The 15,680-nt window shown below is 44.6% G+C and overlaps 2 protein-coding genes across 3 annotated transcripts in view; one reads left to right on the top strand and one right to left on the bottom strand.

Moving 5' to 3' along the window:
- LOC106817902 (carnosine N-methyltransferase-like) overlaps window positions 1–9,264 on the top strand; it is a 9,720-nt gene extending 456 nt beyond the window's left edge. Inside the window, exons 1-9 of one of the 2 annotated variants that reach the window (XM_014822613.1) lie at window positions 623–754; window positions 2,749–2,896; window positions 3,484–3,682; window positions 4,078–4,256; window positions 5,094–5,234; window positions 6,329–6,507; window positions 7,071–7,184; window positions 7,376–7,479; window positions 8,361–9,264. In XM_014822613.1, the coding sequence (XP_014678099.1) occupies window positions 2,754–2,896; window positions 3,484–3,682; window positions 4,078–4,256; window positions 5,094–5,234; window positions 6,329–6,507; window positions 7,071–7,184; window positions 7,376–7,479; window positions 8,361–8,492 (1,191 nt within the window). In that variant the 5' untranslated portion in view covers window positions 623–754; window positions 2,749–2,753 and the 3' untranslated portion in view covers window positions 8,493–9,264. Of the gene's footprint in view, window positions 1–622; window positions 755–2,748; window positions 2,897–3,483; window positions 3,683–4,077; window positions 4,257–5,093; window positions 5,235–6,328; window positions 6,508–7,070; window positions 7,185–7,375; window positions 7,480–8,360 lie in introns of those variants that run through there. The other variant, XM_014822612.1, reaches the window with a different exon arrangement.
- Window positions 9,194–15,680, bottom strand: part of LOC106817904 (phosphoserine aminotransferase-like) — an 8,855-nt gene continuing 2,368 nt past the window's right edge. Inside the window, exons 2-9 of the mRNA XM_014822614.1 lie at window positions 15,432–15,562; window positions 14,821–15,020; window positions 14,227–14,304; window positions 13,188–13,282; window positions 11,331–11,500; window positions 10,902–11,030; window positions 10,035–10,172; window positions 9,194–9,706 (exon numbers count right to left, since the gene is read on the bottom strand). Of these exons, the coding sequence (XP_014678100.1) occupies window positions 9,586–9,706; window positions 10,035–10,172; window positions 10,902–11,030; window positions 11,331–11,500; window positions 13,188–13,282; window positions 14,227–14,304; window positions 14,821–15,020; window positions 15,432–15,562 (1,062 nt within the window). The 3' untranslated portion in view covers window positions 9,194–9,585. The remainder of the gene's footprint in view (window positions 9,707–10,034; window positions 10,173–10,901; window positions 11,031–11,330; window positions 11,501–13,187; window positions 13,283–14,226; window positions 14,305–14,820; window positions 15,021–15,431; window positions 15,563–15,680) is intronic.

The following is a 15,680-nucleotide window of genomic DNA, read 5'->3' as shown; positions in this document are numbered from 1 at the left end:
TATTTTGACAAACAGTTGTTTTTCTGTCTATTATTGTTTGATTTTCATGCGTTCATTTTAGTGTAGTTATGTAACAGATTGTGTGTGGACGTTCTGCTCTTATAAACACTACAATTAGGAATTACATATTTGAAGTTGACATTTTATGTTTAATAGTTTTGATGTTTTATATCAGGTCTTACATTTTAATGTATCAGTCTGAACTAGTTTTTATAAAGGTGATATCTTGCGATTGACATGAAATTAGGATCTTGATCCTCTACCATCGGTATATTGATTAAAATTCTTAGTAACATTTAAGGGTTTAAATATACATAGTTGGTTAATGTTGGCACCGTGAACTCTAGAAATACGTTATCTAAAGAGACAATTTGAATCCTCCCTATGTAGATTCCAAAAAGCTTTTATTATATGGTGCAAGGAGAAATGAAATCTTTTCCATTTCAAACGCTGATATTTCGCGAATGTTTCAATCAGGTTTCCCTGAAGTCCATATCGTTATAGTAACAATATTATTGATATAATAGTAACTAGGTCTCTATACATTTCTATTGTTGTAATCGCCACAAGTGTTTGCAGTTATTTGTATTGTTGCCCGAGTGGTGGCGGTAGTATCGTTATCAGTTTGACCAGCTTGACTTGATCCAGAGCAATGAGAGCATTGGATTTTTGGTGATTTTTGTGAATTTTTGGTGATTTATATGCTCTGCTTGATGGTTGGGGCTCGGGTTGGGGGCTTGGCTAAGCTGAGCAGGTAACTAACGTACACTACAGTCATTGCACTTATTTGCACATAGCTATTTGAGTTTAAACTTTACTACTTTAGAGTTTAGTTAGTGTTTAATTACTCGGACTGGGATTTGCAGCTACTTAGGCATTAGCTTAGCTCGAGACTAGTAACTTAGTAACGGTTACTTGCGGCTATAAAACGTCTGTGATAAGCAATTAATGCCTCTTATCCGAAGTGAATATGTCTTAAGTTATAATATCAGCAACTAAAGACCGAGGCTATTCGCCCGGGTGCAAATCCACTTTAGGCACCTTAGGTATCACGAAGTGATGCACAGATTTCTGTGTATCATCAACTGATGCACAGAATTTCCGTATATCCAGATGAGACGGGATACTAGAGAAGCGTTGCCGAAAGGAGATGTTCATCCCAATTGCGCTGAAGCGCAGATCTTTCGCGCAGTTCTTGTGATGGTTTGAAATGAAGCGAGCGTCGAGCGAATTTTTCAATCCCGCTTTCCTACCTGCTCTAATATTCATGTCGTTTGTGCACTCAGCACAGGGCGGGCGGGCGTGCGGTGTACGTGTGTGTTGCAGATGAGCATTTGACCGGCATTTACAGGTGATTATAGGCGAAATAGAGTAGAGAAACATTAAGACTTTGGTACATTTCGTGTTTATTTACCATTAATTTTTTTATTGAGACGTTCCAAGTGCCTGTGGATTAGGGAGTCGCCTACGCAGTACGCCTACTCCCTAACCCTAACCCTAAACCTAACTATATCAGATAGTTACCCGGGTACGTTCCGGCAGTACCCTGGGGGACATGCATACTCGCAGCAAATTTTATTTCCTATCGTAGTTTATTTCTAAAGTTATATCAGCCGAAAGTTGCTACCACGCCCGCTAGATCGCCCGTGCCATATTGTCTATATTTGACCAGCCAGTGTTGCAATCGAGTCAAGGTAGCAACTTTCGGCTGATATAACTTTTGAAATAAACTACAATAGGAAATAAAACTTTGTATTCAAAATGACAACCGTCTTGCCTGCATGTAAATATTTTAAGAATTTTTTACGTAATAGTTTTAGAGTTAGAATGTGTTAAAAACCCGACCGAGTATGACTTTGGGAGATATGCAGGCCCTAGCTGCGAGTGGGGGACATAGACCCTATGAGCAATACTACCGTACCTCAATTACAGTTCCACTGTTGTGTCACTGTATATCAACGTTCCTTCATAAAAACTAACGCCGAACGCTCCCGCACTCGCCGTTGCGAGTGTGCTGTGTTGCCATGATAATATATGAATATAAAGAAGGTAGAAAAATCTGTTTGCGCGATTTTCGACGATCACTCCTCGCTTATTTTACATTTTACAAACTTTTAACGCCTCTACGACCTCCATCGTGGGCTCATTCTGCCCTCTATAGTCCACTGAACAAAACTATACATGTAACTACCGTGGCCGATACGTGCAGCAGTCCTATGTAATCTGACTTCAAACACAGAAGTTTTGCGGTTTGTGCTGGTTCATCAAGATTGTAGATGATTCACAAATCTGATCGGCCCCGGTAGCGCCCGGCCCGATTGGCTGCAGTGACAACAGCTGTTTATGACGCGTCCCGTCTGCAGCCAATCGCGCTCTGCGTCGCCCGAATATATAAGTTCATTTGGATGATTTTGCAGTAGCTCTAGTAACTATAGTCTATAGCCCGCGTACGGTTGCCGCTAGCTATAGTACTAGAGCTAGGTTGCCGCAGGCCTGCGCCAACCGTACACGGGCTATAGTTACTAGAGCTAATTTTCCAGCACCTCACTTGTTTATTATGCTCCTGATTATTTGTTGTTCGGGTTCACTCCCTGAAGTGAAGGCGCTCACTATCTTCTTACCATATATAGCATGCAGTGTAGTGCTCAGTGAACATTGAAAAGTATCAGAACATAGCAAAGCATAAGTGCGCAAAACAACACACACGCTGTTAGTATTTGTTTGGCAGCATCGTTTGTGTTTATCTAGCGGCCATGAATGGGGAGGAAGACGAGGAAGATGACACTCACAGTCACAGCACACAGACGCCTTGCGTACCGCTGACGTTGGACGAAGAGGAGGAATCTCGCGAGCGAGAGCATTTTCATCGAATTGTCAATGCATTTCGATATTATAGGTTATAATTTTTATTATTAAATCCTTATTGCATGTAATTCAAATAGAAATACATGTATTGAAGACAGTCTTTTTCATGGAGAAAAAATCTGATAGATGCAATAGTGTTGAGCAGTTAAAATAATAAAATTATGATGAAAAGGTATGATCGGGTGACGATGTGTAATTCACGGTGTCTTGAAACACACATTACTGTGTTACGGTTGAACCTAGCCTGACCAGTTTCACGTCATAGGACGTTCATGTCACAGAATGCTTTTTGCCATGTAGGGAGAAGCGATAAAGTAACTTGTGGCCAGGCTAAACCTAACTTTAACACGATTAGATACTAATATGTAATCTTGCAAATGGGTAACCTACCCTGTTCGCAGGGCTATGTATTTTCTGTATATAGGATGATGAACTGATGACATACAGCAATCAGATGATCATCATTTCATCAGCTTCGTATCATATCATTACATCATATCATAGCAGTAGTCGATCTAACCCTATATTTCTTGTTTAGGTAAACGTCTAGCAAATTCGAACGTCTCATGATCATGAATTCCGACCACCGCGTATAAACTCTGCATTCGTCGATTTCAGAAAGCACTCGTATCTGAGGATAGCGCGTGCAGAGCATGATTTTCGAAAGCTGTCTGAGCGGCACAAGCTCATGTGCCCGACGTTCACGGAGCATCTGAATGAAGTGCGACTCTGCGTGGACCACAACTACGAAGTAATCAAGCAGATCGTGGCCAACACCGATCACATGTTTGAGAATATCGATTACTGGTTAGTGCAGGTGAGTGGTCTGATTATAGCAGTTTAAAGTTGATTATTTCATTTCCCATTAAACTTATATGTTCTCGACAGTATGTGTAACGTGTGTGTAAGAGGGTGTGTGTGGCTTAGTGCAGTATCTGCTTATATCTGCAATATAAGCATGGAAGCAAATTTAAAACACAGCGTACGACAAAAGAACTTGGTAACATTTCCTCTAGGTTTTCTTTTCGATTATGGCCCTTGTACTGATGATCAGATTAGCGAATGAATGATGTTTCGAAATTTGGAACCCATATAATACTGCAGCAATTTTGCAATGATGCCAAATTAAACCAACATTCAGCTATATTGGATATGGGTAGATCAGCTATTCAGCTATAACCCGTCAACCGCGGTTTTTCTCTAACTTCGCAGCAAGACGATCAAGCTACGACCGACAAGTGGCCTTTAGCGAGTTCCGCAGACATGGACAAGGTTCACAGCACCATGAAGCAGTTTGTGCGTGACTGGAGCGTCGAGGGAGAGCACGAGCGACTCGTCTGCTACCAGCCAGTGCTGGATGAAATCCTGGCGCATTTCCCACCGGACAAGAGGTGTGCATATCTGCTGGTGAGGAGAATGATAGAGGAGGGTTGCCCTACTAATTCAAGACGGCGGTGGCAGCAGGGTATTAGCGCTCATAAGGTCCATGTCTCCCTGGGTACTGCCGGAACGTACCCTGGTAACTATCTGATAGGGTTAGGGTTAGGGAGTAGGCGTAGGCGACTCTCTAGACTCATTAGTGGAGTAGGCGACGTACGGCACCGGCGCGCGTGCACTGTTTCGGATCCGAAGCGAAACTGCCAGCGTTCGAAAGTTTGTGTGCGAAAGTATGCGACGTGCAGTCACATATTTTGGAACAGTCCATTTTCATAAGGGGGTAATTTTTGGACATAAAAAAAAATTCTGCTTTTTATCGATTCAAATCTCAAAGACAAAGGATGAATTTTGAGGAAATTTTATTTTTTAATTTTATGCCTTGTGAAAGAGCGATTTAAAGGTAATTTTAGGCTTAAACAATTTAATGATATTAGCTTATGTGCGATACATCACCCCCCATCATTTTTTTTTTCGGGCCACCAGATTTCATTTTCGGGCCACCAAAAATTGAAAATCGGGCCACTGGAAAAAAAGTTAGTGTGGAGCCTTGGACTATACTGTATAGCTAATAGTACATGTGTGTATAGCCAATAGTACACATGTGTATAGCTAATAGTACATGTGTGTATGTGTGTATAGCTAATAGTACACATGTGTATAGCTAATAGTACATGTGTGTATAGCTAATAGTACATATGTGTATAGCTAATAGTACATGATTACGATTAGTGCTAGGTGATGGGGTGTACTCAGATCAGTCAGTTGTTCACCGTTGTTGTGCTTTGTTACAGTGACATGGAAAGTGTGATGGTACTCGTGCCAGGAGCAGGCCTTGGTAGGCTTGCCTATGAAATTGCCAGGTTAGGTTATACCTGCCAGGGAAACGAATGGAGCCTCTTCATGCTCTTCGCCTCCAACTTTGTGCTCAACAGGTACATAATAGGCCACCCTTAAAAAATTGTTTGTTTCCCCTTTACCTACTCGCCTCTCAGGGTACCGAGTAGGTAGGTAGGTGAAAAATCTTGTTTATTTTGTTTTGACAAGATGTGTGTATGTATATTGTATATTCTGTTTTGTATATAAGTTTTTGCGGAACGAATTATATTTTTTTTGCCGAAACTAAATAATTTTTGTTTTGTATTAATCGGCCAATAAAATGTGTCGAGTAGCGGCGTTTTCGCGAGTCGGTCGGTAAAGGGGAAACAAGCAATATTTTATCTTCTAGGCCTAATACAACAGTGTCGTTGGGAATTTCGTACCCAATTTTGTGTTGCCAACTTTTCACCGTAATTCTGCAAGGAAGCCATGCTTTACTTTAAGAGTTAAACGTGTCTGTTGGTTTATACTAGTGTAAAATTATCTCAACGTAGCATAGTGAGAGGGTCAACGCATCTAGGACTCGTGTATGTGGCTGCTGTGTGTTCGCAAGATATTTGACTTCGGTTTTTACTTGAGTATGACCAGGTATCCATAGAGCAAGGAAATCTTGCAGCAAGGTGAATATATTTCATCAGGATTAGGTCCTGTCTGTCTGTTCACTGGAAAGGTTTTATGAAATCCCCATCAAGGTCCACAGATATCTCATAATGTAAACTTGGTTCTTCTATTGAAGAGCAACTGAACATTTATTATCAAGTCCCTGCACGTGTCCTTGTGTATCATTAAGCCTAGCACAGACCTGCGATTTTTGGTTGCTCGTTGCTGCAACCCGCAACCTCAAGCGATCGGTCGCAATGCCGCAAATGCTTCACCGCGTGTGCGCACACATGTGATTTCAAAGCAATTCTAGAGCAATTTGGCAGCGATTGGGAGCGACGAGTTGCTCGAAATCAAACAAGTTTCAATCAATCTTGCAACTCGTCGCAAGTGACCAGAATCTCTCAGGGTTGCAGTTGCACATTCCCGCAGACGTAGGGATTTCATAGAAATTTTTACAGCAATTCTAGAATCACTGTCAAGTTGCATGAAAAAATTGCACGTGTGCGCTAGGCTTAAGTTAAGAGTGCGTGTAAATGCATCTTTTTAGGTGTAGAGAAGTAGAAATGATCACCATATTCCCGTGGGTCCAGCAGTATCAGAACCGGAAAGCAAACGCGGACCAAATTCGGCCGTGTAAGATTCCGGACATCAACCCCGCGGTCCTGCCACCTGGTGCCAACTTTTCCATGGCTGCCGGAGACTTCCTCGAGATCTATAAGTCGTCAGGTACTTGGCGTCGCGACAATAGTGGAGTATGTGATCATTGGCACTGTGCCAAATTGGATTGCATCTCACCTGTGTACTGTTTTACTGCGATTCACCGATGTTCACCAAACGTTGGGAGCGTCAGCAGGCAAACTTGTCTGAATTCATGAAAACGCGCTGGATTTTCGGAGGTTTCAGAGAAAGATGACATGCCAATGAATGCAGATTAAGCCGTGGAAACAAAATTTTGAATTAATTCGAATGAAGACTGTGTGCTATGGATCTTGGTTGGTGGTGTTTGTGGAAGTGTGAGCATACGTGGGTGATAGTGCTGTGTTCATGGCTCATTTACATTTGTAGAGAATTTGATGTTGTGGCAACCCACCACTTAATCACACTTGGACTGTTAGTTCATATATAGAAATGAAAATCGACAAATTGCAATATTCAGGGAATTCTTCTGCAGTTCAAGTTCATTTCAATGTTAGATGTGATGATTAGTTGGAGACAATAGATATATTTCGAAATGAGTAGGGGATGATATATCATTGTGGCGATTCACATTGAATGTTTTTTTTTTCTAGATGCCTGGCATTGTGTTTCGACAGTGTTTTTTATCGACACGGCTAGAAATGTAATGGAGTACATTGAGAAAATATGGAAAATACTCAGACCAGGAGGAATATGGATAAACATGGGTACGTGTATGCACTGAGTGAAATTACATGCTCTGATAAACTTATCGTAAAGATCTTACAGATGGCAGCACAGTGCAATCAGTAGTAAAATGCGGTTTTCTTACGGCTATGCAGATGAGCGCATAGAATGGCTGTGGATAAAATGTCTTTTGCGTAAAATCTGAATGTCTCTGTCATTCTGATTTTTTAAGGTCCATTACTATATCATTACTCGGACATGGAAGGGGAGACTTCAATTGAGCTTAGCTATGAGGAAATCAGAAACGTCATGGTGCAGATCGGGTTTGACATTCTGGTAAGGATTATTATTCTTGTGCTTTTGATACGTGGTATTCTCTATACCTTATCCAGTCAAACCTGTGTATAAGGGTCAGTCGAGATAAACCACAAAGTGGCTTTTATAGACAGGTGTCTGTTCTATAGAGGTTGTTCCTCTGTATAAATGTGAAAGAAAATGTGAAAGGGACTTTTTGTGTTTCTAGGTATAACACAGCTGTAACAGATTCAGTGGAGTATCATTGTTTGGGGTGTTGAGTCTGTTGACATTGCTGTTATAGCGTTATAAGACCAGGAATAAATAACAGACGAGTAAGACATGCCAAAAAAGTCAAAGTCAACATTTACTAGCCTTACAGGCTGAGAAATTTCCGTGGATTCGAAGATTTTTCTACTGCCAGGATCATTTTTAAGGTTAATGTAAATTCCTAATGAAAATTTAGGTGGTAAAAATTGCTTACTATGATTTTGAGAGGACAAGTAGGCCCAATGTTACATTTCACTGTCAATGTCAGCCACTATTAAATCAGATTGAAGTCACATCACAGTGTCAGGGAGATGCTTGTTTACTCGGAAAACTATAGTGACGAAATTTGAGAGCAGACACACACTAGTTGTCGTTGCGATTTTCTGTTGAATTACGGTTTCCACCGAGTTTATCCACTTGTTTTGTTTTTGTCTCAATTTTCTGCTCAATTACGGTTTCCACGAGTTTTTCCACTTGTTTTGTTTTTGTCTAAACTTTCTGTTCAATTACGGTTTTCACGAGTTTTTCCCCTTGGCCATTCTCATCCCTAGACTACCCATCATTTCCTCCCAATAGTGACGACAACAATGGGACAGCCGAAACGCGCGCGCTCGCGCGCGTCCACCGTCTCGGAAATCTTATTACCGTTTCAGAAAGAACGGGAGGATGACGTGACGGTCCCGTACTCGCAGAATCCGCGGTCGATGATGAAGCACGTCTACGACTGCGTGTTCTTCGTCGCAAGAAAACCCACATTCGTTCCGCTGGAAGATCCCGAAGACTAGCACGCGAGCGACGTACAAAGACTGCGGCGTTCCGGCACGACGACGTGTCGGTATGTTCGGACGGGGCTTCCCCCTCCCCCCTCCTCCCGACCCTCCAGGCGTAACAATGCTATAGGTTTTTCAGTTGTTGCGTGTCGAGATTTTCGTACTGTGCACTTGCCGGAATAGAATCAATTGGTGTGATAGTGAGAGGTGTTATTTAAATACTGAAATTGTTATTTACAAGAGGCTGTTCGCCTAGGACATTAATTTTGCAGATGGTTTTGCAAGGGTGTAGTGGCTGCTGCTCATTTTGGCACGTTTATTTGCTAATTTTTATTAGCAAAACTGGCTATTGCTATTCAGGTTCCTCGCATCTGCATTCTACATGTTGAATTAGTGTACTTTCAACTATAATTATGCTGACTAATTTACATTTTGCATATTTTATATACGTAGTAAAAAATTATCAGTAAGATTTTATGGTGTAATCTGGTATAAATGTAACATCTTTTGTTTTATAAAAGATGGCACAATAAGAATTTTGCTCGTTTAATAGATAATGAAATAACTTTTGTTAGAGCTCTATTATGACCATGTACAATGTTACAAGAGGAAGTGCTTACACGGCCACCAATCACAGGAGTACAGTGCATAAACATTACCCAGCCTGGGCCGGTCAGAAGGGCACTCGAGACAAGGAAAATATGTAAATGCATGGATATTGTTTATAAAAAAATCTTGCAATAGCAAGTTTATTCAATAAAACTACTAAATCGATACAGAAAACATATACATTGTAATTACGTGCTTATTATCTGTACAAGTTCACCATAACATAGTTTTACAACATCCCATTACATACAGTCAAGAGCTAATAATGCCAGAAGTACAAGAGTATTATTAGCTCTTGATACAGTTGATGTCAAACACACAGCACTATAGATACTAGCAATAATCAATTACCTAAACCAATGGCCCCTTAAGAAGCCGACCAGCATCAAGTCTTCTTCATCATACACAGTTTAACGAAATACATCCAGATATGTACTCCCCGTCACATATTATACATGAGCGTATGATGTCAACAACGGTCGTCGGCTATCTCCTCGACTTAGCATTCGTGAAAAAGATGCGTGTTCTCCCGCTGGAAAGCCTGCATGAAATTCACGAGCACTTGCACCTCCTCGAGATGGATCGCATTGTAACAGGACACGCGGATGCCGCCAATAGACCTGCAATTTATAAAAAAGTAACACGACTACGCATTAGCACGATACACTTGTCGCTGACGTATCGATCTATCATCATCACTATCTATCAATCAATCAATCTATCTATCTATCAAGGCGATATATCCGATTCCGGTCATTATCACATTCCGATAACACAAGCGATGCTCTCACACTATTACTGCATACTGCTCACGGATGCCATTTAACGAGACATCGCCATGCAAATACTAGTTGCACCTCTTTCGCAACGACAGCCGGCGTTAGTTAGTACGAATGCCAAATCGCATTGCGTAGCTAGGTCGCGGTAAAACCATCCACCGCTTCTCACCTGTGTCCCTTCAACTGCTTCATGCCGACCTTCCCGGCTTCCTGAACGAACCTCTTCTCCAACTCGTCGGTGCACTTGCCGCTTCCTATCCTGAACGTGATGTTCATGCGGCTCTGGAACTTATCCTCGATGGGGCATCTGCGCACATTAGAACACGTTAGAACACAGAGGGCACAGAGAGCACGTTAGAACACATTAGAACAGCTGCCACACCACGCACGACTCTGCTTCTCACACGCACAATCGATTATCCTTGATGAGGCATTTGCAAGAGAGAGGAGAGGAGAGGAGAGGAGAGGAGAGGAGAGAGGAGAGAGGAGAGAGGAGAGAGGAGAGAGGAGAGAGAGAGAGAGAGAGAGAGAGAAGAGAGAGAGAGAGAGAGAGAGAGGGAAGAGAGAGAGAGAAGGAGAGAGAGAGAGAGAGGAGAGAGAGAGAGAGAGAGAGAGGAGAGAGAAGGAGACGAGAGAGGAAGAGCGAGAGAGAGAGAGAGAGAGAGAGAGAGAGAATGCTTCTAATGCGTGTGCAATAACACATCAAGCAACGTTGCTCCCGCATACGCTTCTCCTTCTCAGACGCACACGACGCAGAGACACGCGCCACAATGCCCACGCACGAGGGCACGTGTACGTGAATTGTACAACGACGCTGCCAGACTACACCCCCGGTTCCCGACACTTCTGACACTAACCACGGCCCACCCACCTAGCAGTTCCTACCCGATGTGAATTCGCCTTACGAATACGCAAGTTTACCAGATTGGTTCCTCGCCAACGACAGAAAAAAATGGAAGAAAGCCGGCGGCAGCTGACGAAGCAACCGAGAAGCAAACCAAACACTCTAATGAGGAAGCTGCAGACTCCTACTTACACGTAGAAGCCATTGGATCTGCGTATGGTGTCGTAGATGAGTTCAGACTTTGCGGCCGACTTGCGCTCCATTGCCGCCACGCCTCCCTGCTCCTTCACCCACTGCAGCACCAGTCCCATGATGTAGATGCTGCGATGAAAAATCAATACGGAATACATTAGCACACGCATGCATGCACGTGGAAACGCACAGAATCGCAGGGATGTGAATCCGCACCACTTGCAACTTGACTCGAGACAAAAAACCTCACTTGAAAACGGCAAAATGAAATGACAGAAGGCAACACAAATGCAACAGAAGCGCACTACATTTTCCAAAAAGATTCACTCCAACTTATAAATGCATCCTAGCATGCAGTCGTTAGATTCACCTAGGTTCCACAACCATTCCGTATTCGTTTACAAGCACGTAACTAGCACTAACATCTACCTATAACTTGGGGGAGTGTTGTAGAGAGAGTTGCAGGCAGCCTGCTCTTTGTAGTTGAGAATCGTCGGGCATTCTTTCAGCGCATGTCCAACGAGATCATCTCGCACGATCACCACGGTTACGCCAGCGCAGCCTATGTTTTTCTGCGCTCCGGCATAGATCAGACCGAACTGTAATGCATCGCCACAGTACGTTAGTAACGCCAGCTCAAATCTAACAGAGATGTATGCGAGGTGAATACGTGACACATGCACAGACAGATAGACATGTACAAATACTAATGACTTCCTCATAGGAAAGTAATTACACAAGTATGAATATAATCGTTAACATTTACCAGATCTAGTAATGGCATGCGAGTGAAATCTTTTATCAGTATTTATGGATACACAATGTAAAGTTTTGGTCGTTGAGCATTAAGCCAGATATAAATGATCTTGTGGTCTATCCTATGCCAGTAATAATTATTGCAAACAATGTAGACTATATTAATTTAAAAGTAAATCCATAAAATAAAAAATCTGACGTAAATATAGTCTTACACAATGTTAGCAATAGGAGAAGAATCTTTTAAAATCACATAAAGACATTTTCACAGACTGCACGTCTAGGTGCTTAAAAAACACAAAATGGCTGACATACATGGTGTAGGAAAAACAGAGAAGAGGAGAATTTTGCCAACCGGTCCGTTTATGAAACCTTTCATTTCTATTACTGCTATTAACCTTACACACCTTAACGAATGAATGCTGTTGCATGTATAAACACATTGTACAGATCTATGCACAATTGCATCGCATATCATTTCAAACAACTACTTTACCAACTTTCGATGTCAACAACTCGTACGGTGCACGCGACGTACAGGATAACAGCATCAATTAATTTCCATATTCTACATACTTCACCTGTACTGTTTGTACCAAAAAGCTTGCACACGACTGTAGCAAAATTACGAATTCATTCGTGCGGTAGTATCAAATTCGCCGGCTTATCAATAGCAAAATAATTGAAACAAGGAAAGCGAAGCAGCAACGTGATTAGTCCCACAGAGGGCAGCAGCCGTCGCTTCTGCGCACCCGCGCGACCGCTAAGCAGAGCTCATGCGATCGACGCCGGTGCGGCTAGAGCGCGGACGGGCTGCCGTGCGAGAGCGTCTGTTAGCGCCTGGCAGCGGGGGGAGGCGGTAGCGCAGGATAGCGGCCGGGTGCCTCTTACCGTAGGTTCACCGTGTGCCTCGAGCGGTCCCGCGCCGCGCGCGCGCGCGTGCGCGCGACGTCGCGGCAAAGCGCCCCCACGCGCGCCCAAGCATAGCTCGGTGCGACCGTGGCGCCTACCGCAGCGCCCCCTGCGGGGCCGCGCGTCGCGACGACTGGACCGCCGGCGACCGTCGAACGTTCATCGCTTTAGATGTTCAACCCCCTCGCCCCCACGCTCCGGCCGCTCCGACCTCCTCCCCCGGCCACGGGAGCGCAAGCAGAGCTCTCGCTCACCAGGTGGCGCTAGGGGTGGCGACGGTGCAGGGTACCGGCACGCAAGGCGATCAATGCCAATGTGGTGAACCGAACCAGGGGCAAGAAGATGGCGGAAGAGACGTTGTGTGTGTGTGTGGAGGAGGGAAGAGCGATGTGCGGCAGCGGAGACAGTAGCATGCGGGAGCGAGCAAACACGAAAGACTAACGCGTCGCAGAAGCGACGACCTACAATGCACACGTGGCGGTGACGCCCTCTACACAGGCGACGGCCGCCGCAAGTTCGACACTCGGCGACTCGGAAAAAAAAACCTGGATGCGCGCTATTCCGACGTCGCTGGAAAAACACCTGCACTCAATGCAGATCCGCCAGCAGGACTCTCACCTTCGTTACATCAATTGGTCTGGACAGAAAATTTGACGACATGTCACAGACAATTGGCGGTCCGTCGCTCTCCGGTACGAACGGAAACTCGATGCCTATACGAACATTCATAAAACTCGAAGCATGAGGCAGGGAACACTACGCAGCCGATAGGCACCCTGTGACGACGGCACTGCGTCTGTGGCAAGCGCGATCAAATCGTTTCGCAAGCCCTTTCGGTGCTCGCGAAACCGGCGAGAAAACCGGACGCTTTCGCGCAGATTTCTCGCCGAGGTTTTTGCCGACTATCGTGCCCAGCGACTGCGTGTGTAAGAGATAACCATTGCCACTACAAGAAGGGGAAAGGGTAGCACACACCGAGTAACTGTGACCAGCGCGCCGTACATGCGATGTTTTTCTTGCTTCGGAAACTTCTGCTCATGTGAAAGACCATCCCTCTTTTAATCGACACGATCGTAATATGTGGCATCAAGAGTTAAAAACAAACAGAACAAATGACAAATAAACATACAGAAACAAAGGTTTCTACACAGCTGAGATGTACTCGTGGTTTTTTTTTTTGGTTTCGATTTTCCGAAATTCTTGGGGGTCGGTCTCTGCACGAGTTATTTCCCGTGGTCCCTGAGACCCTTGGTGTTTCCTGGCAAACTTCTACACAAGCCTCAAGATGAAGCCTGTGGTCCCCGAAGTTGCCTCTACGATAACGGAGACGTACGGACGAGGGTGAAACGTCGAAAGACAAAAGTACATGCGTATCAGCTGTGGTCCCCAAAACCTTTCCTCCTAGATGCATTTATATCGAAACAATTTAGATAGCACGACACGTTGTAGCAATTTAAAACGCACTCAATCGTCGTTGTATTCGCCGCGACGACCGTTACTAGGGAGAGACTCGCGCGGATGATGCTTCACATGCATTTTTCGCAGACGACGAAGCGGCGGCCGTGGTGACGTGGCGGTCGGTCACAATTTCACGTGCAAGAGAGAGCGGGCGGCGGGGTAGTGGTAGAGCAATGGTGGCGGCGGCGAGGGCACCTACCGTGGATGGTCTCGTTGTCGCAGTAGTGGAGGTACGCCGCGTCCGGATTCGTCGTCCACTTCGTCGTGCAAGGTACGCCTGTGGACGCAAACCGAAATTACGCGGTTTGCTTAAAACTCTCGCGAGCGATCACAAACTGTTGGGGGGGGGAGAACAATCATTTTTATCCGTGCAGACCTTCTAGGTAGGTTTTAGTAGGTCAGTGTAACTTAACTTATATAGTATCTGACAAAAAACTACATGATATAGATTCAAACTTCTTTCTTCCTTCTTCATGCACCACTTTAAAAATCACCTTTCTTAGTTTAATGTTCGTATTCGCCTCTCAATGTCAAATTTTAAATACATGATACACTCCATTTGGTATAATTCTGGTAAGATCGAACATATAACATTATAAGTACTCGCACACATAGATTGTTTGTTAGCAACAAATCATGATTAAACGGTTCACCATTTTTCCCAAACCATCATCGCAAACTTCTTCTTCGATTGACTGCACTCATTCCCACACTGCAAAAACACCCCCACGACCGACAGACAACGAACCCGACCACTCAGACTCGACATATCCGTAGAGCAATCAGTACCCACCGACGTGCTTTTCGACGTCAGCGATCACTCTGTGAACCTTGCCGTATTTCTCGGCCTCTTTGGCGGCTTTCGCCGACCACGTGCCGGTCACGATGTAGTCGGCCGTCTTTCCCGGCTGCAGGAGGTTGAGAGGGATGGCGCTGAACTGCCCCGAACCGCCTCCTTGCAGGAACAGCACGTGGTAGTTGGCGGGGATGCCTCTGTAAAGAAGAGCGCCCTTGTCCGTTAATCGAATGTGTGCACGCAGGGTCGCCGATTGTTCGCAAAAACGGAGGTTTGAATTCGGAATTTTATTTGTATTTTGAGTTTGGCTGGTAAATCTGCGGTCGTGGTCTCCCTCTTATCGCAAAAACACAGAGACAAAGAACGCATTCGTGGCGATATGCTCTTTCTCGCGCCGAAAATTGTTACCGCCGATCGTTTCTGCACGAGTTTTAGTACTTTTACATCAATTGGCGACTCTGCTCAGTCAAAATCAGCAACGCGAAACTTGCACGTTCGAATGTACCAACTCGTGTGTTCGCGAGTTTCGACTCTACGCGTCCGTCGACCGCGGCGCCCTCTACGCGTCCGTCGACCGCGGCGCCCTCTACGCGTCCGTCGCTACTCACACGAGCTCCCTGAGCGTGCTCTCCGCCTCGTGTATGATCTGCGAGAACTCTGCGGATCGGTGGCTCATCTCGAGCACGCTGTGACCTGTGCCGCGGTAGTTGAGCAGTTCGCTATTCGCCTTCTCCATGACCTGTCGCAGAGAGAGGAGATGCATTCAAATACGTGTTTTAAGCAGTCTTAGTCTTACATAGCAGGGATGCCATCAAAGCCGAGTTGGTGGTCCGTCAGAGAGTGAGAGAGAGCGAGAG

Source organism: Priapulus caudatus, unplaced genomic scaffold (assembly GCF_000485595.1).
Source record: "Priapulus caudatus unplaced genomic scaffold, Priapulus_caudatus-5.0.1 Scaffold1919, whole genome shotgun sequence".
Classification (NCBI taxonomy): Eukaryota; Metazoa; Priapulida; class Priapulimorpha; order Priapulimorphida; family Priapulidae; genus Priapulus; species Priapulus caudatus.
This window is presented reverse-complemented; position numbering and strand designations above follow the sequence as displayed.